A 26,131-nucleotide genomic window follows, 5' to 3' on the forward strand; every position below is an offset into this window, starting at 1 on the left:
AAAGTGATATAGCTGTATTCTAAAGCAAAATTCTAATGTTTGCCAGTGCTTCAATAATCAAGTGTCAATGCGAGACAATGTTTCATTGCAACTGTTTTTGGTTTTAAATGTACACGGTCTCTTACCTGACATATCACCGGCATCACCTAAGTGAACAAAAACAGCGGTTAAACATAACAGGAACAATACTTTCAATTTCATCATTTTTAAAACCACCGGTGCATAAATAAAAGTAACTGTCCAAATACAAAATGTGGCTTTTTTTTCTTATTAAAGCTGCGGTAGGGAACTTTTGACGCTCTAGCGGTTAATAAACAGAACTGCTTCTGCTTGCGTCTTGCGGAAGAACATCGTAGCCGGATCTACTTCTCTCTGTTTATGTCTATGAAGAATCACAAAGGTACTGGGTTACTCCGCCGCGGTACCCCCGAAGCAATCTAAAATAGTCCGAATATAAACACTTATTATAGGTGCACCCTAGTGATTCAGGACAAGCTAAAAACACGGTTTGGAAAATGGATTCATGGTGTACTCGCTTATTATATACATTTTTCTACATTTTGAACACAAACAAAGTTACGGACCGCAGCTCTGATTGGTTGATTTCTTACCGGGAGCGCATGACTTTCTGCAAATGGCAACAGGACCACTGGGAGGAGCCAGAGGAGCTTGATTTTTTTCCACAGATTATCTGTCTCATATTCTACTGTCAGGACATAATGACAGGTTTAACAAATATGTAAAAAATATATTTTTACAAAAGTTACCTACTGCAGCTTTAAGAACAAATGTGCCAAGCAACATGTGGAAATGGCAATAAATCACAGCAAAGCACGGGAACCATCCCATACATGTATCCTTTCAGTTTCAGACATCCAGATTTGCCAAAACACAGAACCAGACTGTGGTCAAAAATCGAAAGTATATTTCATTGTGATCTTTTTATCTCGTCAAATTCTTCCAAGACCTGTGCTATCAATGTTCATTTTCGATAACTCTAACTCTATGTATCATTGTACCATTTGTTGGATTTTAGGAGAAACATCTGGGACAAAGTCAATACCTGGGCAGTCAAGGTGAGAAGAAAAGGGTGAATGTTTTCACAAACGTACCTACTTGGCCAGTTGCCACCACGTTGGGGAACTTTGGGTGCTGATTAATAGTCAGGCACAGAATGTCATCACTGTGTTCCAAATAGAAACTCTGACAGGCTGAAGGAAGACAAACAGAAAAACAAATAATGCTCCACAACATTTTTTTGTCATGTCGTCATGCCTCATTGAATAAAATCCATATCTAAACTGTGCTTGCTGCTTACGCCCATTCTGGCACATTTAAATGTATTAAACATGCATTACATATGACAAGCACCTTTAGTTTTCTCCCCACCTGTTGTTAAATTTAAGACGACCCCTACTGAGGCAGTGTGGTAAATGATGTCCGCTCCATCATTAAGGTAATGCACATTGTTACGGCAGTCGTTGCCTCTGTAACCAAACACCAGTTCCAGCACCAGGTCCTGCAGAGAGAGTCAAAGAGGGGTGTCTGAAGTCACATACAAATCAACAGCAGAGGGTCTGGCTCTCAGGATTTGAAAGGACATGCACAGAGAAACCGTCCTGCAGTTTAATCAAGAGAGGCTAGAAAGGACAGGACAGAAAATGAAAGGAAAGAAGGTATTATGCATACATACATTTTCTGATTTGCCCGTCACTCACCTCAATGGGTCTCTTTTTCTTGCCCACGTTGTTGGTCTGCAGTTTCTCTGGCATTGGTGGTGCTCTGCTCACTGGGGGTCTGCGCCCAAAGACAAAAAACACAGCTACTTAATCAGTCTTACAGCAGTAATGAGGTCAGGCAGTGACCAGGTGAAAAGGACACCAGACATCTGGTGAATGATGATCCGGTTTCTCTTCAGGTTTTCCCTGTAACATGTTACCAAACACAGAGGTTCTGAGTCAGTTCTAGATGGGATAGATGGTGATGTACAGTAAACGTTTGGGTGAAACCTTTGTAAAACTCTTTAAAACAAATTAAAAACAACAATAAAAAAAATTGGGAACAATGAGGAGTGAGTCTTACCTCGAGCCTCTTTAAAAGCAGCATTAACAGAGAGAGAAAACATTAGAAGTGTGTCAGTTGAGCAGTTCCCTCGAGTGCTCCAGAAAACAAAGAAGCACACCACAGGGACACTGTACAACAAAATACAACCAAAATGAATAAATGTTGTCCATGTTGACTTGACAGCATGTGTCAAAACACAAAATGGCCCACAGAGCAGCAGTTCTGTTTAAAACTAGTTCAGTCAATTCATTTCCTTTACTCTTAGAGAAATAGTTCACCCAAAGTGCGTACTCACTGCCATGTTATTTCAAACCCATGTGATCTTCTTTCTTCCTTATAGCACAAAAGGTGAAGGTCTGAAGAATGTCTTGGCTACTCTCTTTAATATAATGAACTTGAAGGTGGACGTCAGCTGCCAAGCTCCAAAATCACAAAAAGCAACCATGACTGGTATATATTCTGTGTCTTCTAAATCCGTATGATTAAGTTGCTATTCATCTAACTCTCCAAGCCACATTCATGTGAGTCGCTGAGAGAAAAGGTGTGCTAAACTGAACTGAATATGAACCTGTAGTCTGCTTCAGAAGTTTCACATAGAGCTGTTGAGCAATTGATTAAATCGCATCCAAAATAAAAGTTTGTGTTTACATAATGTGTGAGTATTTATATGTATAATATATAAATAAACACATACACACATACATTTATATATTAAAGAAATGTATATATATATACATATATATATATATATATATATACATACACATAGACACACACACAGTACACTTTATGTAAACAACATTTTATTTTGTATGCGATTAATTGCGATTAATCGATTTGACAGTACTACTTACAAGTCTATTTTTTTAACTGTACTTGCAGATCATATAATATTAATGAAATAATAGGCCAATTAAGTGTACTTAAAGCATGCTTTCATGACTGTTTCTTAATACACTTTTATAAGTACACTTTGTAATACATTTTATTTATATAGCGCCTTGCAAATACCCAAGGATGCTAGGAAGGTAAATAACAGACAGTATAGAACATCTGAATAGCCAAGCAGCAGACAGACAGAGGTGAAATTAATATGCAATATGGAAGATAAGTCACAAAACAAGGAAAGAAGAGAAAATGAAGGCAGGCAATCAACTGAACATTGTAAATAAGTGAGTTTTGAGAGCAGTTTTAAAGGTCTGGAGTGAAGAGATAACACAGAGATTTTCTGGTAGTTTATTTCAGAGCTTGGCAGCGGAAATGCAGAAAGCCCACCCACCCACATTAGATTAGCCGGAATTTGGGAACTGCAAGCTAATTTTCTTAGCTCAATCTCAAAGTAAGAGCAGGGACATAGGGAGAATTAAGAATCAAGCTCTGCATGGTTAAGAGCTGTAGTGTCATGTAAATGCATTAAACCTTTTTCCATTGTCGGTATAAACCAATATATATAAACCAATAAAAATAAACCAATCAACACCCTGATTTTGCCTTCCATGTAAACAACTTAACCTGCGTTCTGTCTGCTTTTTGAGGTGCGCATGTGTAATATGTGACAGTCAGCATCCTTTACAGCAGATTTAAGCACATCCAGCCATAGCGAGTGAAAGGCTGACATTTTGAAATATTCAGTGTTTTTTAATGCTTCATTTAACATCCGCTGGGGAATAACCAGTTTTTCATGTTTTGAATAGTCTTGTAAACATATTTACTTACATTGCCAGGTTACTGATTTGCATGTAAATCAGAAAATCAGGTTATTTCAATAAACACAAATCGGACTGCACTTTCAAACTAGTGTAAATAATAAATAGTTTGGCTTCATATGAAACTTTAATGTAGTGCATGATTTATTTTATTTATTTATCTATTTTCAGTTTGCATTTATTGTCACTGCATGAAAAAGAGTGAATCCATCCGTCCATCCATCCAAACATTTTCAAAACTCCCTGTCCTATGTAGGGTCACAGGGATAATGGATCCTAAGTGACCCACTACATTACTTAAACTTTCTCCTAGTGTTCACTGGAAAAAAAGTAAGGTTTGAAACAGAATGCGGGTGAAAGATGGCAGAATTTGAGTTTTTGGGTGAACTAATCCTTGAATCGTCTTCAGAGGGAATGCATGGAGCAAAGCATGAGTTAAGTTCCCAGCAGCCAAAGAAGCAACATTTCTTGTAAAAAAATTAGCAATAGAGAGCAGTTATAAAGTCACTTCAAAGCAATGAAAAAAAACTCCGCCAGCAAATCACGTAACATAAAAATAATGCTGTAATTTAAGCCTGAAATTGCCTGCTTTTAAAGCATCTTGAGCTTAAAATAAGAGCAAAACTTAGCGACAGGCGGTTTTATGAATATGATGGCTGTTGCCGTTCGGTATAGCAAACACCCAAAGAGCAGGAGGGAAGGCAGCACATGAAACTTTTCTGAATAAATGACACTTTCATTGATCTTCTTACCTGACTACGCCCTGCCTTCACATGGTGAGAGAGAGGAGTGGAGCGCAGAGACAGACAGAGGAGTGAGGAAAATTGGAAAAGACAGACATGAGGGTAGCATGTCACTCAAAGCCCAAGTGTTACCAGCTCATTGTTTTCAATGTTTTTAACCATTGTTCAACTATTGTGGTAGTTAAACTTGTTAATAAATCTTTTCAATACAACTTACGCTCAATTGTGATTAATCCCTGAGTTTGACAAAAAAAAAAATGTTTTATTGTAATATGCATTTACATTAGAAATCTATGGGCGAGATAATCAATCATATGAAGCATGTGTTTTTATGTGAAGCAGGTATTTTGATACAAATAAGTACAAAATTGTGTGTAATTTAAACTCTAAATGAGTGGTTCCTTACTTTTTTGACTTCAAGTCCTTTCTTTGTCCAAGAAAATAGTAAATAAACACAAACATATGAAGTCAGTTTAATGTTATACATTTTTATTTGCAGTGTTTCTGTAGCATTTTAATTAAGATTGAATTAATGGATGAACTTTTGATAATCAAGGTCACTGTTCTCACTTTAACCTATTTAGGACCAGATTTACTAAACAAGACAAATTAAAGCAAGAGCGCAAATCCATAAAAGCACTGATGGGAGTGGAAAGTTCTGCAGGGGATCTACTGACAATGCTCAAATTAAAGGATGCAGATGCAATATCTCATTTCCATAATGACCAAAGCAATCTATCAAGATCAAAGCTAATTAGCATAAGGAAATGTTCGGATAATGTCTTCCTCTGGCATTCCAAAAAAATTAAAACATATTAAAAATTAATACACAAATGGAAAAAAACATGTCTCCCATCTGCCATGCGCTGTAATGAGATCACCTTAGGCCCGACTCAAACCAGGGTCAGTGCTGTTCTAAGAGTGGTGTGTTCTCTACTGAACCAACTCCCACACAACAGAACTCAAGGGCAGAAGAGTAACGAGCCAGGAGACTTGAGTCTTCCAAAAAATACAATAATCTTTACTTGAGAAACCAAGGTTACACAGTACATTTAAACTAGGATAGTAGAGCTTCCCCAAAACAGAGGAATATTAATAGACACAAAGGTCAAACAGGTGCAATAGGCCACAAACTTAACTTGAGATCTATTGACTGGAGTACATAGGTTCAAGTCTGAACATAATGGCAGGGAACAAGAAGACTTATAATGGGCAAGATACAGGTTAGGGGAACCAGGGCTAAAGAGAAGAGTACTGAGCAGGAATACATGTAGATACAATGGGTTCTGAGCTTAAGCGTGGTGATGAACTTTCACTGTCGCCAGGAGTCAAGATATCAGTTTTTGGCATACTTTCCATAGACAGTAAAAGAAATGGACACAGCGACCCCATTGGAACAACTGAGACAATTGAAGCCCATTTTTAGCGTGTTTTAGCACTTCCGTTTCTGACGTGCAGTCTCTAACGAAGCTTGACGACGTCAGCAACCTGTCTGACAGATGTAAATCCTCTAGCTGTGCGTGCAAACTGCCATCGTTAATCTTGCAGAGATGGCGAGCTTGAGCGGGGAGTTCTTTGGCGTGAGTGAACAGGAATAAGTATTCTGATTAATTATTTTGTATAGTATTTTAAAATGTAACGCCAGCACGCCATATTAAGTTAATTGCCTGAGAGCTTCTCCTCCTGTCTGTACGGTAATGCGACAGAGAGTCGAGTGGTTATGACGCAATCGTTAGCCAATTTTTACAAAAACTGTTTCTACGGGGCCATAATGTAACATAGAAGTTAATGGAGCCCTTTATACATTGTCGTGTATAAATGCCTCTGGTGTAAAGTTATTTGCTGTCAAAGTGACGTCAAAATGAATGGGAGTCAATGGGATGTTGTTCTGCTACAAGATGGCGGCACGCAGCTGACTTCAACTTCCGGTCGACTTCCTTGCCGCCTGATACTTTCACATCTCCCAAAATGGCATCTCCAAACTTTGCCTGCGGCATCAACGATACGATGAACGTCACTGATGTTTATTTTAGGCAGATCTTGGAGATATCTAGTAAATTCTGACATTTTGGGTAATGTGATCTTGAAAGTAAACCAAAACCGACTTCTGCCAACATCGCAAGTTCGTAAGTATGCTTGTGAACAGAGCGCCAACTGCAGGAGTGGAGAGCACCGAGTTGGGGGTTAAAGTGACATCTGGAGGCCTGGAGGGAGCATTACATAGAGGCTTGAGGAGAGCGCCCACTGCAGTTTAGGAGGGGAACAGCAGCAAAGAGATGAGATCTTTACACACACTCTCTGTTTTCAGCAACAATCACAGCCATTTCAAGCGCAAATTGAGTTCAGACATGCTGTTTTGGGGTGGTAAATAATTTTTCCATTTCATTTTTTAACTTCAAATGAGGGTTTGCACGCGCAAGCTGTTAGTAAATCTGGCCCATAATATATGAAGCTTGTGGCCACACCTTTGAAACTGAATGCAATCCAATTACAGGGAAATGCCTTCGCCCATAGACCTCAATTGTAAGTGCTTTATTGTAAATGCAATATTCAATAAGCAAATCCAAATCTAAAACTTTTCCATAGAAAGAAAGGTAAGGTAAGATAAGATAAACTTGTATTTAATCAGGAGCATTCCTGTGAATGTCGGTTTGATATTCCAGTTTGGAAAGACAGAAACAGAAACAGAAACAGAAGACCGTAAATAGTTTGGCTTAAGAATCTGCCACCAACATTAGCTTATTCAAAATGTCATATTAGTGGTAGAGTGGTGGTGAATTTAAAATACAAGAGGTCAGAGAAGCAATAAAGTCGAAAACGAATGGGATTCAGTATATTTGCTAGTATGTAAAACAATTCTATTAGGGATGTAACTGACATAAAAAATCTAGCCAGTTCTGACAAGCAGACAGTGATTTCACGTAAAAATCTCGTAATAATTCTGTAACTACTGTCACATTATATGGCAGAACTGTACACAGTGTTGTTATAAACATCGACGCCACATTGGGTGTGATTCCTAACTTACCTTTCATCTACCGTCAGCTCCTTCTGTTGTAAGTGGGGTTTGACCCCCGTCATGGATCGCACGTTTGTGGATAAGGCCTTGATTACATAGATGATCTCATTCTCCCGAGTTACATCGCTGTCATACCCTACACAGATGGAGAGACGTACAGAATTTAAATGAACATTTCATCGTATGATGGATGGCTACCCTCTTTAAATCTAGATGACAGTGGATGACAGTAATAACTGTTCTTTATGAACGATCTTTTTCACCTTCATCATCTTCGCTCTCGATGTCTGACTCCTCGCTGTCACACTGCCTGGCCTCTCGACAGCCCTCGGTCTCATGGCTCCAGATCATCAGACAGGTGTCAAAGCCACCGACCGACGCCAGCAAAGAGTCGTCATGTGACCAGCGCACATTAGTCACATGGGTACTGTGGGCCATGTACCGCTTAAACTTTGCGTATTTCCCCTATTGAGATCATGAAAATGTTAACACGTATGGTAAATTATAATTTAATATATCTAAAATGAGAGCCACCTACACCCCAAAAAAAGACTAAAAATCTGTCAATTATATAAAGTACATTTTCTAAAGTACAGTAGGTTTCTGATTTAAACCCATTTTGTTCAGATTGTCTAAAACATAACTAACTCTCTCCATACAAAAACAAAACAAAATAAAAACAACTACTTCACTTCTTGTCTTTTTTTCTATAGTCAGATGGCCAAAAATAAATCTTTATTATTTTTTTAAACAGTGTTGAGGTGCAGAACACATAGTGGCTAGTTTTACTGACTGCAGAAAACATTATGGGTTTTATTCATTTTTTCTGGTGTTTTTAGTAAATAACTACATACAATGTATATAAAAAAAAAAACATGAGGATAAACATTTATTCAGAGAACTTAAACACTGAGTAACAAAATGTGAAAAGTGAAAATTCTACTTTTACTTATATTAAATCAAAATGTGAGGTTTGACCCACACCTTAAATATAATTTGAGAAAAACGAATATATTTGTCAGACAAATATTTTTTCAAAGAATCAAATTATCATTTTTGTTCAGTGTATATATCAAAAAATAAAAATAAATCTTGATCCAAAATAAAAACAAATAAATACATACAGGTGCTGGTCATATAATTAGAATAGTAAAATAAATAAACTTTTTGATGGTAATTACATTCAAAAAGTGAAACTTGCATTTTATATTCATTCATTGCACACAGAATGATATATTTCAAATGTTTCTTATCTTTAATTTTGATGATTATAATTGACAACTAAGGAAAATCCCAAATTCAGTATCTCAGAAATCTTTTTAGAAATCTTGGCCAACTAAAAAGAAAGAAAATAAAAAGTATGAAAATGAAAAGTATTATCATGTACAGCACTCAATACTTAGTTGGGGCTCCTTTTGCCTGAATTACTGCAGCAATGCGGCGTGGTATGGAGTCGATCAGTCTGTGGCACTGCTCAGGTGTTATGAGACCACAGGTTGCTCTGATAGTGGCCTTCAGCTCTTCTGCATTGTTGGGTCTGACATATCAGATCTTCCTCTTCACAAAACCCCATAGATTCTCTATGGGGTTAAGGTCAGGAGAGTTTGCTGGCCAATTAAAAACAGGGAGACCATGGTCCTTAAACCAGGTACTGGTAGCTTTGGCACTGTGTGCAGGTGCCAAGTCCTGTTGGAAAATGAAATCTGCATCTCCATAAAGTTGGTCAGCAGCAGGAAGCATGAAGTGCTCTAAAACTTTCTGGTATACGGCTGTGTTGACCTTGGACCGAAAACACAGTGGACCAACACCAGTAGATGACATGGCTCCCCAAACCATCACTGACTGTGGAAACTTTACACTGGACCTCAAGCAACATGGATCATGTGCTTCTCCTGTCTTCCTCTAGCCCTGATATCCAAAGGAAATGCAAAATTTCAGAAAACTTAACGTTTGACCACTCAGCAGCAGTCAAGCCCTTTTTTAAGCGAGACGCTTCTGACGCTGTCTTTGTTCAAGAGTGGATTGACACAAGGGGCCCTATCTTGCACCCAGCGCAATTGACTTTGTACAGCGACGCATGTGTCATTCCTATTTTGCACCCGCGCAAAGCGCGCTTTTCCCTCCACAGAGGCACGTCGCTAAACTAGTGAATGAACTTGCGCTCCCTGGGCGGTTCAGCGCAAAAAAGGAGGCGTGTTCCGGCGCAAACAATCCCTGGTGCTATTTTGGCTGTTCCATTAAACAATTGCGCCACTGACCAGAAAAAACCTAGTCTAAAGTCAGTGGCGCGTTGCGCGTTGTTCATTATGCTATTTTAAGGGCGCAAGCTTGACCATAATGTATAGCGTGCACAACGCGCATACACTTTGCTCATGTAATCTACACAGATGCAACAGTTATTTTTGCAAATCATAAATTGTTACACTAAAAAAATATTAACACATGAGATGAAGGAAATCATTGTGAAATCTTGCTTACAAATTATTCAGGCTAATTGTAGTAATTAAGGATCAGACCTGTTTGCCCGATAGTGGCAAGACATATATGTATATAAGGACATCTGACAAATTTGTTTGTCCGTCAAGAACCAGGAAAAACAAAAAACCAATGAAACAATTGTGGCTATTTCCTCCCACGCCTGTTTAACCGACGCTATTTTGGGTGGGTTTCTCCCATCCCCATACAACACAACTTCTCTGTCTTTCACTGCTCTTACAAGAACATCAGTCTCCTCGGCTGTGAACCGCTCCTGGCGTGCGCCTGGTAAATACGCCATAATAATAGCAATCCATAATGGAACTTGCGCACCTGCTTTTAAAGGGAATGTTGGATGACGCTCCGATTGGTTTATTTCACGTTACGCCCAAACCACACCTATGAATAATGAAGCTACTTCAGACCAACCCACTTTAGATTTGCGCCGGGCGCAAGAGCCATTTATCCCGCCGGGAAAATAGCAACAGCGCCGAGACCCGCCCACAAAGTTACTTGCGCTTCGCGCTTTGACACTTGCGTTTCAGATCGTTAAAATAGGGCCCAAGGAATGCGAAGCTGAAACCCATGTCTTGCATACGTCTGTGTGTAGTGGTTCTTGAAGCACTGACTCCAGCTGCAGTCCACTCTTTATGAATCTCCCCCACATTTTTTAAAGGGTTTTGTTTCACAATCCTCTCCAGGGTGCAGTTATCCCTCTTGCTTGTACACTTATTCTACCACATCTTTTCCTTCCCTTCACCTCTCTATTAATGTGCTTGGACACAGAGCTCTGTGAACAGCCAGCCTCTTTTGCAATGAACTTTTGTGTCTTGCCCTCCTTGTGCAAGGTGTCAAAGGTCGTCTTTTGGACAACTGTCAATTCAGCAGTCTTCCCCAGGATTGTGTAGCCTACAGAACTAGACCATTTAAAGGCTTTGCAGGTGTTTTGAGTTAATTAGCTGATTAGAGTGTGGCACCAGGTGTCTTCAATATTAAACCTTTTCACAATATTCTAATTTTCTGAGGTATTAAATTTGGGATTTTCCTTAGGTGTCAGTTATAAACCTCAAAATTAAAAGAAATAAACATTTGAAATATATCAGTCTGTGTGTAATGAATGAATATAATATACAAGTTTCACTTTTTGAATGGAATTAGGGAAATTAATCAACTTTTTGATGATATTCTAATTATATGACCAGCACCTGTACAGTACATATACATATATATCTTCTTTCACAGCTTAATAAAAGAAATTCATACTTTTTGGAATGACATAAGGCTGAGTAAATGATGACAAATTTTCATTTTGGGGTCAACCATCCCGTAATGAGAAAATAACATTTTCTTAACCTTGACTGGATATTTAAAGAGCTTGACATATCCAAGGTCATCCCCAGTAGATAGCAACTTCCTGTCATTGCTAAGACATGCGGAAGTAACTTCTGTAACTTCACTGACCACAGGCCAGATTCCCTCACAGGAACTTCCGAGCACACACGTCCACGTGCTCCAGTCGATCTTGTCCACCTCAGGAAGGAAAAGACAGCATGAAAAGATATTTACAACAAAAGGCAGACTTATTAAGTTAATATAAACACTAAGTGCTCCGCTATTTAGAACAAAATATACAGTTTGTTTTAAAGCTGTACGTTGTGAAGAATAACTGGAATCGAGCAACACTTTTAATTAGAATCAATTGGTAGAATTTATTTCCATATTAAAATCCCACTCAATCCAACGGGGACTGTGGCCAAAATGCTTAAGTTACTAAGGTAAGCGTTCACTGTCTGTCCCAACATATTGGTGGCCTTAAGCATGGCCTAATTCCCTGCCTCCAAATTTAGAGACAAGCGAATGAAAAATGGTCCGTGTTCTTGCCCTTTAGAGTACCCTTCCCCCTCCCTGGGTGACACACGGTGAGATGTTCAGGATCCATACCTCTGTAGCAGGAATGGTTTGCTTCTTTCCACGGGGGGCCTCAAAAAATAGCTGCTCCTTTGCTGATGTGTTGACCTGCAAAAGCTTCCCTAACACAAGAAAACAGAAGAGAGATGCGGTGACAAGGTTTCATCCAATTCAGATATGCCTTGCTGTAAAAATTACAACTGTCCCTCAGTTGTGGCATAATTTCCACCACACCAAACAACTCTGCACCTAATAAAGATTTGTCCAAGTCAGTGTACTCTGCCAAGAGCAATAACAGTGTTAGAAGAGCTTGAGATGAAATATGACATATAATATGTGAGGAAAATGAAAAGGTGAAGCTAAATATCATTCGTAAGCAGTCATTTCCAATTAAGCGGATGTTTTGTCAGTATGACAATGATATCTAATGGGGAGTATGGATACATAAACACTATCTTTTACATTAGCCTAATTGAGACAAAAGTCAGCCACTTTGCTCCAAAAATGTTATACAGATTGTTATTAAAGACACATTTGAGATATCATTTCATAATTTGAGATAAGGTTGTGCTTGCATTGTGTTGAGTTGTCATTACTTTGAGAAAAAAAAAAAAAAGAGAGAGACAGAATTTTCCCATGATGTGTTTATCTATGCTAAAAAATAAACATTAAAAACACAATTATATACGTATATAAATAAACTGTTTATTTTCTGAGAGTTCATTTTATTATTTATTTTATTTATTTTCTGATACATGTATTATTTTATAATCACTTATAAAATACAACTTGGAATGAAAAGCATCTTTAAAGAGGTTGGTGTGGTTCAAGGCAGTTTATAGAATCCTTATTTTCTGACAGGTCTCCGATCTGCCACAGTAAGGGGAGAGCGGGGTGATTTGAGCCACCCCTTTTCTCTAGGCAACATTGAACAATATTTGTGATGTGACCACAAATATATTAAGAGTTTTCTATTTTATTCACCCTGTGATGAAGAGAGGCCCATGGGATAACTGGTAACTAACTACATTAAAGTAAAAAAAAAAAAAAAAACCTATAAAAAAAAATGTATTTACGTGTTTGTGCTTTAAGAAGTTACTGTATAATATGAGGCCATATTGTTAGCATGATATTAGCTGTAAACTGGAGGATGATACAAGTTTGTTAGAAGGGTAGGAGTGGGGTAATTTGAGCCGAAAATCCTGGGGTAAGTTGAGCCAGTGGCTCATCCTTATTATGATTATAAAGTATTATTTTACTGTAATTCTACATCACCCTTCATTCATTTTAGACCAAGCATTTTTGATTTTGTTCTTTGTTTTGAACTTGTTTTGCTGAGTATTAGCCTAGGACTGTAAGGTCAATAGCATTTCTTTTTATTCTTCAGTGTTAACTTTATTTTGTTCTGACATTTTTAAATAATGAAAAAATGCCTTCAAAACTGTGTATTTTATCTTTAAATAAAAAGTTTAAAATGTCATTCATCCTTCCATTTCTTTATCCAGATCTCTTTGTCCTTATTAGTGTCTTGAGCCACAGGAAGGGAAACACACTGGATGGATGGTCAGTTCACCACAAGGATCACACAAGTCATTTTTATTGAATTGCATGAAGTGAAAATATTTACTTCAGCATAATCAATGGCACAGTTTAACTCCATGTGGCTCATCTTACCCTCTCTCTAGGCTCAATTTACCCCCCAATGGGCCAAGAGACTTTTGAAAGCAAGGATGCACCACATCCTGAAATGTACATACTGGACCCATTACTGTCATGTGCACAATTTAAACACACTGTAAATAACAACTGGCTCAACTCACCCCGCTCTCCCCTCATCAGAAGAACATGGATCACAAGAACTCACAAGAGATGTCTTTACATCAACTAGTCTCCACATTGCATAAGTGCATGAAGTTAATCAACTTGCATCAGACAGACTGCATCCCTTTCACTCATGTTGTGTCCCCAACTCTCACTGAAGATGAATGACTTCTGGTCGCTTTGTTGCTGCAAAATGCTGTCAGTGTGAACATCCCCTGCATTCAGTATTTGTGTCTTGTATCCATCTCACCTCTCTTGTCCCAGTCCAGATGAGTGATGTAGTTCATGGAGCCTTTGCACACACCAACCCTCTTGCTGCTCATCACGTTGTAAATATCCACAAAGCTGTCACCTGATGCCACAGCCAAATACTTGCCTGTTACTGTAATAAAGATTGGTTTTTCCATTTTGAGCCTTACCACGACTCAGCCAACACTTTCTTATCAATATGTTAATATATTCCTGCAAGAATTTGTTAATTACATTAGCATATGTGGAGGTACAGAAATAGATCATACTATCATACTGAATTATTCAGATGCTATATTCTTGTTGTTAGACATTTGCACTGAAGTGATATAAGTGTGTTAACTAACCAGGAGAGAAGCGGATTTCTGAAATGATGTCTTTGCGGTGCTGAAATGACACCAGGTCTTCTAGAGTGTCGGCATTGACGATGAGGAAGCTGCCGTCGTTGAGACCCACAGCTAGAGCTTTCCCATCTGGAGAGAAGCAGCAACATCGCCCACCTGCAGAAAGTTAGATCTGTTAAATACCTTGTCACATCAAGCACTCGGTTGTTAAAAATCCATCATGACAGCTGAATAGATTGATTCTCTTTAGAGCTACTTATGAATGTAGAAAGATGTACAGGTAGTAAATAAAGGGTTGGTTTAAATATCGCCCATTATTTATTCACTGTCATTTTGGTCCAAACCGGTATGACTTTTGTTCTTCCGTAAAATGCAAAAGGAGAAGTTTAGCAGAATGTTCACGCTGCTCTCTTCTATACAATGAAAGGATACAGGGGTCATTCACACAGAACAGGTTTCAACAAGGCCAAATAAATTGGCTCAAGGCTTTGTAGGTTTTTTTCCCATGCCACTGCCCGAATTTCTAAGCAAAAGAATGTGCTCTGTGTGAAAGGCCACAAACGTAACAAGCAACGGTCAATGGCAAAAAAATTGCTGCATAAAAGTTATATCTGTACCATATTGGTTATTTGCTGATATTAGTGATTTTGGTACGACTTTCTAAGAAGCTCGTATTCCAAATACATTGAGAATATTTTTAAAGTCCCAATTTAATTAAAAAATATATATTATTAATAAACTGGTGTGTTCCAAAACAATGACAAAATTAGCATTTAGGAGATATAAGCATTCAAACTCAGTTTCTCACTTCTGCTAAAACGGATCACTGATTTTCATGACATCACACTTCATCTTCTCAACAAATCTTCTGACCAATCAAATGCTCTCTAGAATCTGAAGTGCCCGCCCCCTGCACTATAAATAGACACTGAAGCGCCAGCTGAGATCGTTCACTTGTTCACAGAGTAGTATTTCCTGTACAGTGAATGGCTCGTAGTGCACAATGCAGGTAATAGGGAATGATCCAGACAGTGTAAATAAGCTTTCGATCGGAGCAAATGATGTCTGGTTTCACGTTGTTTCACACAAACCATGGCAGCGCACACAGTCTGATCCGGGCTTTAGCTCCGGTCCAAAGATGCGATCGCAGGGATTGGATCATATGTGCGAGTCGTCACGTATTAAAAACTTTTACAACTACACCGCCTCGGCATGGTTATGTTTTACTAAGAGTTTCACATTGAATCTAGGGGGTAATCTATTATACTGTGGCTGTCAAATGCAGCTTTAACGAGCTCAGGGGCTCTTGCTAGAGCAGAGATTAAAAAATAATTGGCTACTGGCTATTTTAAAAAGGGGGTGGGGCTGCTCGATATGTCCCGCCCACTCTTTCTGTTTCAGTTGGGTATTTCAAGGCACTTCAGGGACATTTAAGGCATTATAATGAATGCATAATGCATTATACAATTTTTTTAAAAAAGTATAATATGTTGTATCATCTCATGAGTAATCATCATAACAGTTTTAATACATTATAATATTTACTTATTTGTGGCTGGTGAGATTTTTATTTATTTTTTATTTTAATTTTGCATGCTCCTATTTTTGCATCTATACACCCTTTGCCATCATCTTAATATTAGTCTTTAAAAGCCAATTCAGTAATTTAATAACACTATTAAATGTCATTTAAAATGTACCTGCTGTACATTAGAATGCTGTGATGCCTAAATTCAATAATATTTTAATCAACCATAACATAAAAGTATTATTGGCCATAATATAAATTTAAAAGGGATAGATCACCTACGCTACGTCATTATTTATTTACCCTGATGTTATTCCAAACTTGTATGATTGCAATGTGGCAAGTTTGATTATGCAGAAATGCAAATGAGAACTAAACTGAAGTGGAAGCATTTCAGGAAATATCTGTTCTTCACAAAAAGTTGAATGGTGTACTTTCATGAAGCTTATGAAACATTAAACAGGTCTGGAACAACATGAGGATGCGTAAGTGATAAACCAATTACACAGTCCTTTAATCATTGTCAAGTAAGTTATCATTGTTCATTACCCAAGTAAATAAAGAAAGACCCAGTGTACTCTTAATAATCATAATGTAATTTAATTAGGGTTGATGAAGAGTCAATAGCTCATCTTAAGGATTTGGTCTATCAAGCATTATTTGATTACATTGCTGGTCGTTCCTCTGCAAAAATGTACTGCAACCATCCCCTTTAGAGACTCAGCCCTCAGGCAATCAATTGCGTGCTGAGTGTTCTTCACTTAAGTTATGTGTTTCTGTGCAAATTGAGTTTCTGAAGCATAACGAGGTCAAGCACTGTATATGCTAAGCTTGGAATGCAAATGACAAAAAGAGTACATAGATAAGGAGCTATTAATAATCAGACAGAGGGGCGTCTGGTAAAGTGTTCTGCATTATTTTATTATTGTGTACACATGGACAAAGCTGCAGATTTGAATCGGAGTAATGAGCAAGCATTTGCTTACCTTTCTTGAGTTTGCGCACGGCGAGCATGCAGTGGCTGGGGGACAGATCCCATATGCGCAGGGTCTTATCGTCACTCACAGTGGCACACAGTGGCAGATGCGGGTGAGTGGCAAGACCCCAGACCTCGCCCTCCATGTGACCCTAAATACAGTCCACACACACATTATTTAATATATGCTAACACATTAACATAACTGTCATTTCAGCACAAACACATCTACTTTCCTATCCTCGTGACGGACTGTAAAGTTAGAAATTAACAATCACACTTTTACTGCCTGTGAAATTGTATTTAAAAGAGTACATCTACTGTACATTTTTCTAGTGAGCATGGTGGCAGTAATTTATCAAATGATGGAGAAGACCATTATGGCTGGGCATCCATCCAGACACATGGTGTTTAGTTTTTTTTTTTTTTTTAGTGATTCAGATGTTAAAATAATTCACGTGCAAATAAATAATTCTGTCAGACGATTAATGCACAATAATTGTTTTAGAGAATGTCCCCTGATATTCTCTCTTATTCTAAACTGATGCACCATCGGTCATTTCAGAGTGCGATAAATGAGAATTCAATCAAGCTCAAATGCTTTCTAGCAGCAAATAGGACCTATACAAATCTATATATGACTAAGTGCATTTCTTTTCTTAATGTAGTTTGGTTTTTGTTTTTGATCATTTCTACATCCTAATAACTGCTTGGCAAAATAACAACCTCACAAAAAACAATGGAGGGTTTGCACCAACTGATACATAACATTTAGTAGGTAACTAATGACTTCAATTACAAGCACCAACCTGTAATTAATTACTGTGCCTGACTCTAAAACACAAGCCAAAAATACACATTTAATCAGTGCCCAAAAATCAGCCGAAAACTAAACCACAGCAGTCTAGAGTGTAGAAACACTGGAAAATTACTGTTTTTGCCCAGTCTACAGTTACTGCCGTTTACCATTTATTACATAACAACAGCCTCGGACCATTTTGTTTGTCTCTGAAGAAGAACTGGGGCAATTTAGTTCTAGTGATGGCAAAACTATGCATTTTACACAATTTTGTATTCAAACAGAGAGAACACCATCACATTATGCAAATATTACAATTATTACAATAATTGCTGTAATCAAAATTTTAAACAAAACATTCTAAAAATGTAAGTGAAAGGGTGATATTAATTTAATTGGATTTAAAATGTAAATAAATTCTGTTTCTTAAAAAGTATGACCAATTGCAAATACAAAAACAGATGGCATACTCAAGACTGAAATTTCTAAAAAGGTTTGCCCATTCAAAACACTAAGTGAAAGCCATAAATCTAAACATTATGAAACTATGCATTGAAACCACTGTAACAAAGTTTATAATGTGCACATCAATCTTCTGAAGAAGCTTTCAAGAGTTTTATTTTCTCTTGCAAAGATCATTATGCCTGAGATTTAAAGACCTACTGTGTTGTGACTTGAATAGATGAACTGTTATGGGGATTTAAATGGTTGTGTAATACATATTACCAGCTCTCTGTCAAAGTGAACAGAAACAGGTGTTCACTGACATATCAAAGAGTCTTTTTTTGAATATGACAAATAAAAAGAGCCTTCATGCGAGGTATGTGCAGACATTAATCATGCATTATAAAACAGATAGTTCCGGTCCTTGTCTGATGATAAGCTGAGCCATGTACAAAGTTGAATGAATGAATCAAGGTTTGAATAATGTAACGGTGTCAAGTGACGAATAAACAAATCAACACATGACAAACCAAAATTAGGTATATTAAAAATGGTTTAAAATAGCAAGCATGTTTGATCTCAGACTGGATTGAATCATAGCCTTAAGCTAACAGTGACCATCATACACATTTTCTATGAAATCTGTCAACTTAAATCTGCAGAGTGAACTGACTTTCAGTAGCAAGCTCTAGCAACACATAATAAACCACTCAAAACCATAGTGGCGGGATTTGGATGAGACACCATTAAAATCAATTCTGTTTGAAATGAAGAAATCAAAAACATCACATCATTCTTAAACTGTAATTCACTCTATCGTTGTATTCGAGTTTTGAATTATGTGCACATGATTGCATGCAATTTACAAATAAACGTGTAATTCACAACTAAGACACTCATCCTAAACTGTTCATGTAGGTTCAGGTCCAGGGATGCAAAGTTTATGTAATATGACAGGCAGCTTGAGGGTTAGACCTGTTTAATGAATCAACCGAATATGAACCCTTCAGCCCTTGTCTTATTTCTCAGAGGGTTTTTTTTTTTTCATGGCTTGACGAGTAAATCTAACAGCCGAATCGGTGCTTTACCTGAACCAGAAGAGTTATGGGTCCATTTTTGTCCACCTCCAGAATCTCTCCGTTCTTTGTTCCTACAAGAATGTGCCCATGACCCAAAGATATGGCACGAATGGAGGGGTTGTCCTCTAAAAGCAAACCTGCAGGAAGGGACGTGTTATAAATAAACACTCATCCATGACCTCGGTTTCCATTTAATAAACACAACCAATGATTTTAAAGAATGCATGCAGGTATTTTACACGAATACTTTAATTGTGCAAGTCATTCAGATAGATGGATAGATAGATAGATAATCTTTGATATCTAAATTGTCTTGGAAATAATGTAAGGGATGTCCTCACCTTTGGAGCCTGGGGCCAGCACAGCTCGTTTTATGGCAAAGGTCTTGAGGCATCTCTCAAACGTGTCGTCCCACAAAGCCACTATTCCATCCTTTCCACCAGTCACAAAACCCTTAGCAACAATATTATAATATTCCCATTATATTTCTGAAATAATTAAAGGGATCGTAACTCCATGTTGATTGCTATTTGAAGCTAAATCTGATACCTTCTCCAGGGTGTGCATGCTAAACACCGGCCCATCATGAGCTTTGACAGTTTTCACCAGGAACAGATCTCTCCAGATGCAGATGTCTCCAGCGCAGGTTCCTGAGAAGACCATTTCTTCCGTCCAGCCATACACTGCGCACATCATGGTTTCAGCTTTTCCCATGCTGCCCTTCTTCCCAATCAGTCCACCACCTGGAAATAGCAGAGGTCTGTGAGGTGATCTCTGGCAGGAGAAGTGTTCAGTGATTCACATACTCCACAAGAGGTTCGCAAGATGTCCACGTGAATCTGGATACATTTGAAAAACACATCTTTGCCTCTAAGTTTTGGCCTTTTGTCCACACTAAGACATCATCCAGCAAAAACTGACCTTTTTGAAGATGCTCTTCCAAGTAGACATGTTGTAGTGTGGACTATACAAACAAGATGTATACAAAAACAATGATGCATGTACACTCACTGGCCACTTTATTAGGTATGCCTTGATCGTACCGGGTTGGACCCCCTTTTGTCTTCAGAACTTCACCACATCTAGATTCCTAAATGCATTGGGTTTGCTGCCACCTGATTGGCAATTAGCAATTTGTGTTACCAAGCAATTGAACAGCTGTACCTTATAAAGTGGCCGGTGAGTGTATATATCTATATTTGTTCCACAAGTGTTGTGCCTGTTATTCACTTTGCCAAAGATAAGCATTACTTTGTAGAATATTCTTATTACATTTCTGCAAAGTAACGTCGTATGTATGCCCACGACATCGTCTTTTTCACAAATGTGTGTTTTTGTAGTTTACATGGAGACAATAACAGTATCGTTTTTTTATTAAAATATGCTCTTTGAAACCCATTTTCAAAAAATTGCCATTTTCAGGGCTTAAATGTTATCATGTAAACAAATAGTTAATAATTAAAATACATAAAAAGTTGTAAATTTTTAGGGTGAAAATGGTATTAAAATGGTATACGCTCCTCTAAGACCATGCATGGAATAACGAATTTGACTGTGACTTGTGTCATTATGCATGAGCAACTTTTGGAAAACGCTTAAAAACTGTGGACAGAGAGCGTTTGTAAACAAAAGCATCATTTTCAGATATATCTATATTAATGCAGACATTGCCATAGTCTTACCTGCTCTATGCCAAAACTTCATGTGTTTCACTCCAACGGTAATCAGTTTGTCAGGCATGTACGGGTTGATTTTAATGACAAATATTTTGTCTTTACTTCCCCTTTAAATAGAAAACAGAGACATGTTCAATGTTAAATGAATTTCGGATTCTTTTTCTGACACAAAAATGGTTGAGTTGAGCAGCCGTCAATCTTTTTTAAGAGTTTAAAGGTTCGCAATAGGCACTGTAGGGCTGTAATTGACCTGTCTGCTCTGTTGTTGCCACTGTCTGAGTGCCGGTGGTCAATTTAGCAGCGCAGGGGTCAGTGGGTGTCTGTGGTTTTGCATTAGGCCCGATGTGGAGCGGGCAGAGCACTGAGCAGTGACTGCACTGTCAGGCCCTATTTACTTCCACCCGCACAAGCATCCTCTCTAGCAGAGAAAGCCCCAGGGAGGAGTCAGCTAGAGCTCTGCACTACCTAATAACTCAAGAGCAGCCAGACAGGGGAAAACAAACGCTTTAGACAGCAAGAAGAGGTACACACTCTTCAAAACCTTGCTATATTACAGCAATAAACCAGGAGAGGATATACATTAAAGTGTTTTTATTAGAGTAAAGAGCTGTAGCTGGAAATGTATAAGTCATCAATATTTTTTATCCATTTTTTCCTGTAAGATAATTACTGTGACTTTCACATGCTTATATCTGCCAAAAGTGTATTAAGCCACATAAATTTGCCCCAAAGCTAACAATCATGGACTACCAACTTTTTTTTCACTCACTGGATGGTGGAGAACTTCTCTCCTTTCCTCCATTCCCAAAGGACGATGGTATGATTGTCATCCAGACCCACCGAAGCCAGCCTCTTCCCATCCGCTGCAGAGACAGACATCATACGGCTCTGATTACACTCAATATCACCCGAATAATGCCGTGTATATCATGTAATGACTTTCTACCACCTCCACCCTGCTGACAATAAAACAAGACGTCTCAAGTTATTCAATGTGACAGGTAACAAAGGCATCGCTACAGTGGAAATTTGAGTTGGATCGTTTATGTTTAGGCCAGTGACACTGACAGATTGTAGGAGGCTCTGCTGTTTTTGCCTTGTCAAGAGAAGCTCTTCTACACACCTTTGATTTTAAATCAGAAATATGACTGGTTTACAGAGAGCATTTCAGAATTACCTACACCACTATAAACAAATTAATTCATTCATTAACATGTTAATGAATTAGACATGTTAGCCACATTGTCTCCTAAATGGGTATAAATGGGTCATTATTGGCAAGAATGAGCTGCAAAATGGCTAAGTATAAGTTTAGCGCAGATATATTTTCCACTTTTAACAAAGAACTTCCCAAGTGTGGTTCAATAAAGTAATTCTGAGTCTGATTCGGATATTTAAACAGACTGTTTCTAATGTTTAGCTCTTTTTTATTAATCTTCTACATCCATGCACCACTTTTATCATGCAATAAGAAGCTACTTTTTATGTCTTTATCGTAATACATCGTTTTATTTAAAAAAGGATCTTTACACACAACCTTATCAGAGCTAATGATAATGACCTGTATTGCTATACAATTATTTAGTCTCGATTTCGGTGTGTACAGTGGTTTTACATTTAATAGGGTTGTAAATCTAGTTCAAGTAAATATTAGAACGCCATAGTCAACTTTTATCAGGTAATTTCACAACAACAAAAATGTGGCTAGTAAAAATGCTGTGTGGCTAGTAACTTTGGAAAACCACTAGCCACATTGGCTAGTTGATGTCAAGCCCTGTATTTATGTATATATATATATATATATATATATATATATATATATATATATTATACATACTGTGTATATATATGTGTGCGTGTGTGTGTGTGCTCTTATTTTTGTGACATACAACTCTGTATAATGACATGGGTATGACACAGGTATTACAAGGAGAGGGTGACTTATGAGGACGTAACCCATGTCCCCATTTTTCAAAACGCTAATTAATCATACAGAATGAGGTTTTTTTGAGAAAGTAAAGATGCACAAAGTTTCCTGTGAGGTTTAGGTGTAGGGTTGGTGAAGGGCGATAGAATATACAGTTTCTACAGTATAAAAACCATTACACCTATGGGATGTCCCCCCATTAATTTTCAATTAAAGACAACTTATAGAATATGGGCTACACTTTTTTTAATTGGTCATTTTGTGTTTCAAGAACAAGGTCCAAGGTTAAGAAAATGCTAGAAGTTACTTTCCCTGTTTAAAAACATTACAATAGTCAAAGACAACATCTCTTATTGATCACGACTCATTTCAAGCTTTCTTGTGCGGCTGGATGCTGGACCATAATAATATAATAACATTGTCTACATTCCCCAGAACTGATTTGCTGAAGTCAAAACAACAAGGGAATTGGCATAAGTGTGACCGCCACTTCCTGTAAAGCAGGAGCGACCAGGCGGCAGAGGATTCCACAGCCTTCCTCTACAACATAAACCGCATGAGGGAGTGGTGATTGGACGATGACAGGTGACTGTGATCATTCTCATGTGTTGTGTTGCATCAGTCAGTGGTTAGATCAGGCAGCAGTCAATAATGGGAAAAGGGAGGTCACATACGGGACACATCACTTAAGCCCAATATACAGGACAGTTAGCGACCCTAGTACTTATTAACACTGCATACCTGAGAAGTCAAGTGCACAGACCCCAAACTGGTGGAATCCTTTAAGAACAGACAATGGCTTCAAAAACTCTGTTTCCCATACATGAATAGATGAATCACGGCCCACCTGGATAAGAAACAAACACTGATGTTATTGTGCCCTGACCATAATGTGACAATAAGTTGAACTGAAGTACGTTTAGATGTATTCACTAGATAAATATCTCTGCTCTGTGTGATGTTGATGACACAGACAGACGTTTGTGCAGCTGACTGTACCTGGCCTGTGGCTACATAGTCTTTGATGGGGTGGATGGCCAGACAGAGGATGTCATCATTATGGCCCAGGTAAAAGCGCTGTGTGTTCTGCTGTCTGTTGTACACCACTCCCACAGCCGCCACATGATACACAATCTCACCGGTCTGAGTGTAGAAGAGGTTACTTCTGCAGTCATAACCTCTGTAACTGAAACACACATTTACACACACAATTCATCGGAATACATCTTATTGTTTGCCGAACTGATGCCATACGTGCACCCAGTGAGTAAAAATACCCGGGTATTTCTACATTTGTGACTTTTCTGTTTGAACTGACTATAAACTGTTGATGTTGTGAGCTGATTCAGTTCTCTTCCACGTCTGCACTAAATCGCTCAAAGGAACCGAACACGGTCATTCATTTAATAGTCAATTGCTGTGATACAGAAAATCCTGTACTTTTTTTGAGACTGATTGTTGTGATTTGAAGATCCCCTCAGTATTTGTTTATTCACCTAGACAGGGCTCATTGTGGTCTAAAAGAGACACAAGACAACTAATTTGGGAATAATTATATTTCATTATATAATTATATTTCATAATTTGAGGTTCAAAAGGAATTCTTGATTTAATTCTGATTATCTTATATTTTTGATACTGGTTTAGTGTAATAAATTAATTTTATCCATCTGAAATAAACATTTTGGGATTAACTGAAGTTTTACTGGCTAATTGTACATTTTTAGACACACTGCAATAGATATTTCTACTAGTACTTTAGTGATAGAAACCATAAGTGATTTTCCAGCCTTATTCTCAATCTATCATGCAGCTGGGACATCAGGCTCCTGAATACACAAATACCAATAGAAGGGTTACATACTTTATAAAAAATTGGGTGTCTAATAAGAGAATCTGGAAAGACGCAATGAAACAAAAATTTTATTTGGTGTTTATTTATTTTCTTCATAAGATATTCTATTATTGAGATATTTTCTTACTTGGACTTTCTGTGCATTGTTGGTTGACTGAATCTTGTGATAAAGCCATTGCACTTTAAATGTGTTTATCAAAGGTTTTTTGATAAAACATATGAGGTCATGGATAATGCACAAATGAATTGTTCACCATAGAAATGTATGGGTAGATGCCCGGTTGTTTCAATGGGCCATTCATCGTACTGGAACAGTCAAAGCCGGTCCATGAACACTCAAGGGCAAGTTTCCTTGTGTGTCTGCAACCCCAGTTATGCGTATAAATATCAATATCTACAATACAACACAATACAACAAACTAATACAATAAACAATAGCTTAAAAAGGCTTTTGAAAAGCTTTAAAAGCATTTGACCTTTACAAGGCCAAGTCATGGCCTAATTGTTAGAGAGTTGGACTCACAATACAAAGGTTGTGAGTTCGAGTCTCAGGCCGGCAGGAATTGTAGATGGGGGGAGTCTATGTACAGTGCTCTCTCCACCTTCAATACCACGACTGAGGTGCCCTTGAGCAAGGCACCGAACCCCCAACTGCTCCCCGGGCGCCGCAACATAAATGGCTGCTCACTGCTCCGTGTGTGTGTGTTCACTGCTGTGTGTGTCCACTTTGAATGGGTTAAAAGCAGAGCACGAATTCTGAGTATGGGTCACCATACTTGGCCGTATGTCACATCACGTCACTTCACTTCAAAATTGATGGCCAACTGTGCTGTGAGTTCAACCCAGTCCAACTTCCACACGTGTGAACAGTTCTTTCTTCCTGCACTCCAACTTATTTCAGAGCAGCTGAAAAGCATGAGCTTGTGGCATAAACTAATTTAACAACCCTCAGTCTGCCATGTTAAGGGTGAGACACCTCAGCGTTGGGCAGCATCTCCTCCAGAACACAGCTGGAGTCTGTCTAATAATCCAGCAGACCGTGGGGGTGTCCACATGCATCACTCTGAGCTTCGTCTGAGTCAGAGGGGCAGGCTGATCTTGAAGGTATTGGTAAAGTCAAAGAACATCAACCTGGAGACAACCTTTAAAAGATGTGTGAACTGACTTCGACTGCTCTATAGTCTCTAAGGGTGACTAAGGTCCATCTTAGAACAAGTTATTTTATAAGAATATATATATATATATATATGATTCCAATCAGCTTATCTTTGTAAAATGGCACAGCTTCTTAAATCTTAGCTTCTTAATCAGTCAGTCAAGCATTATATTATGGTATTAAGCACTATTTGATGATAGTACTTTAGTGATTAGAACTAAAACTTGGTAACCATGAATGAATGCATATTTGTCATTTTGATTGAACTCAAGACTGGTGGTGAAAATTAAGATATTGTTGGTCATTCAGGGTTTCTCTAAAAAATAGTAATAGATCATATTAATTATTATTAAAAGATAATA

General features: G+C 38.0%; 1 protein-coding gene across 7 annotated transcripts in view; it reads right to left on the bottom strand.

Annotated features, from left to right (window-relative positions):
- Positions 1-26,131, bottom strand: part of LOC113060544 (echinoderm microtubule-associated protein-like 5) — an 81,707-nt gene that overhangs the window by 9,720 nt on the left and 45,856 nt on the right. For 3 of the 7 annotated variants that reach the window (XR_003278268.1, XM_026229540.1, XM_026229542.1), the window contains 20 exons: positions 23,758-23,944; positions 23,500-23,605; positions 21,601-21,694; positions 20,838-20,938; positions 19,705-19,898; positions 19,497-19,608; positions 19,165-19,292; positions 16,844-16,985; positions 14,333-14,485; positions 13,987-14,118; positions 11,949-12,037; positions 11,361-11,537; positions 7,796-7,997; positions 7,542-7,668; positions 4,523-4,537; positions 2,083-2,091; positions 1,719-1,797; positions 1,390-1,519; positions 1,113-1,211; positions 126-146 (listed from right to left, as the gene is read on the bottom strand). Coding sequence is in view for 6 of the 7 variants with exons in the window: in XM_026229540.1 (XP_026085325.1) it covers positions 126-146; positions 1,113-1,211; positions 1,390-1,519; positions 1,719-1,797; positions 2,083-2,091; positions 4,523-4,537; positions 7,542-7,668; positions 7,796-7,997; positions 11,361-11,537; positions 11,949-12,037; positions 13,987-14,118; positions 14,333-14,485; positions 16,844-16,985; positions 19,165-19,292; positions 19,497-19,608; positions 19,705-19,898; positions 20,838-20,938; positions 21,601-21,694; positions 23,500-23,605; positions 23,758-23,944 (2,297 nt within the window). In the remaining variant the exon portion in view is untranslated. The remainder of the gene's footprint in view (positions 1-125; positions 147-1,112; positions 1,212-1,389; positions 1,520-1,718; positions 1,798-2,082; positions 2,092-4,522; positions 4,538-7,541; positions 7,669-7,795; positions 7,998-11,360; positions 11,538-11,948; positions 12,038-13,986; positions 14,119-14,332; positions 14,486-16,843; positions 16,986-19,164; positions 19,293-19,496; positions 19,609-19,704; positions 19,899-20,837; positions 20,939-21,600; positions 21,695-23,499; positions 23,606-23,757; positions 23,945-26,131) is intronic. The other 4 variants (XM_026229541.1, XM_026229544.1, XM_026229543.1 and 1 more) reach the window with 2 other exon arrangements.

This window comes from Carassius auratus, chromosome 42, assembly GCF_003368295.1.
Source record: "Carassius auratus strain Wakin chromosome 42, ASM336829v1, whole genome shotgun sequence".
Lineage (NCBI taxonomy): Eukaryota > Metazoa > Chordata > Actinopteri > Cypriniformes > Cyprinidae > Carassius > Carassius auratus.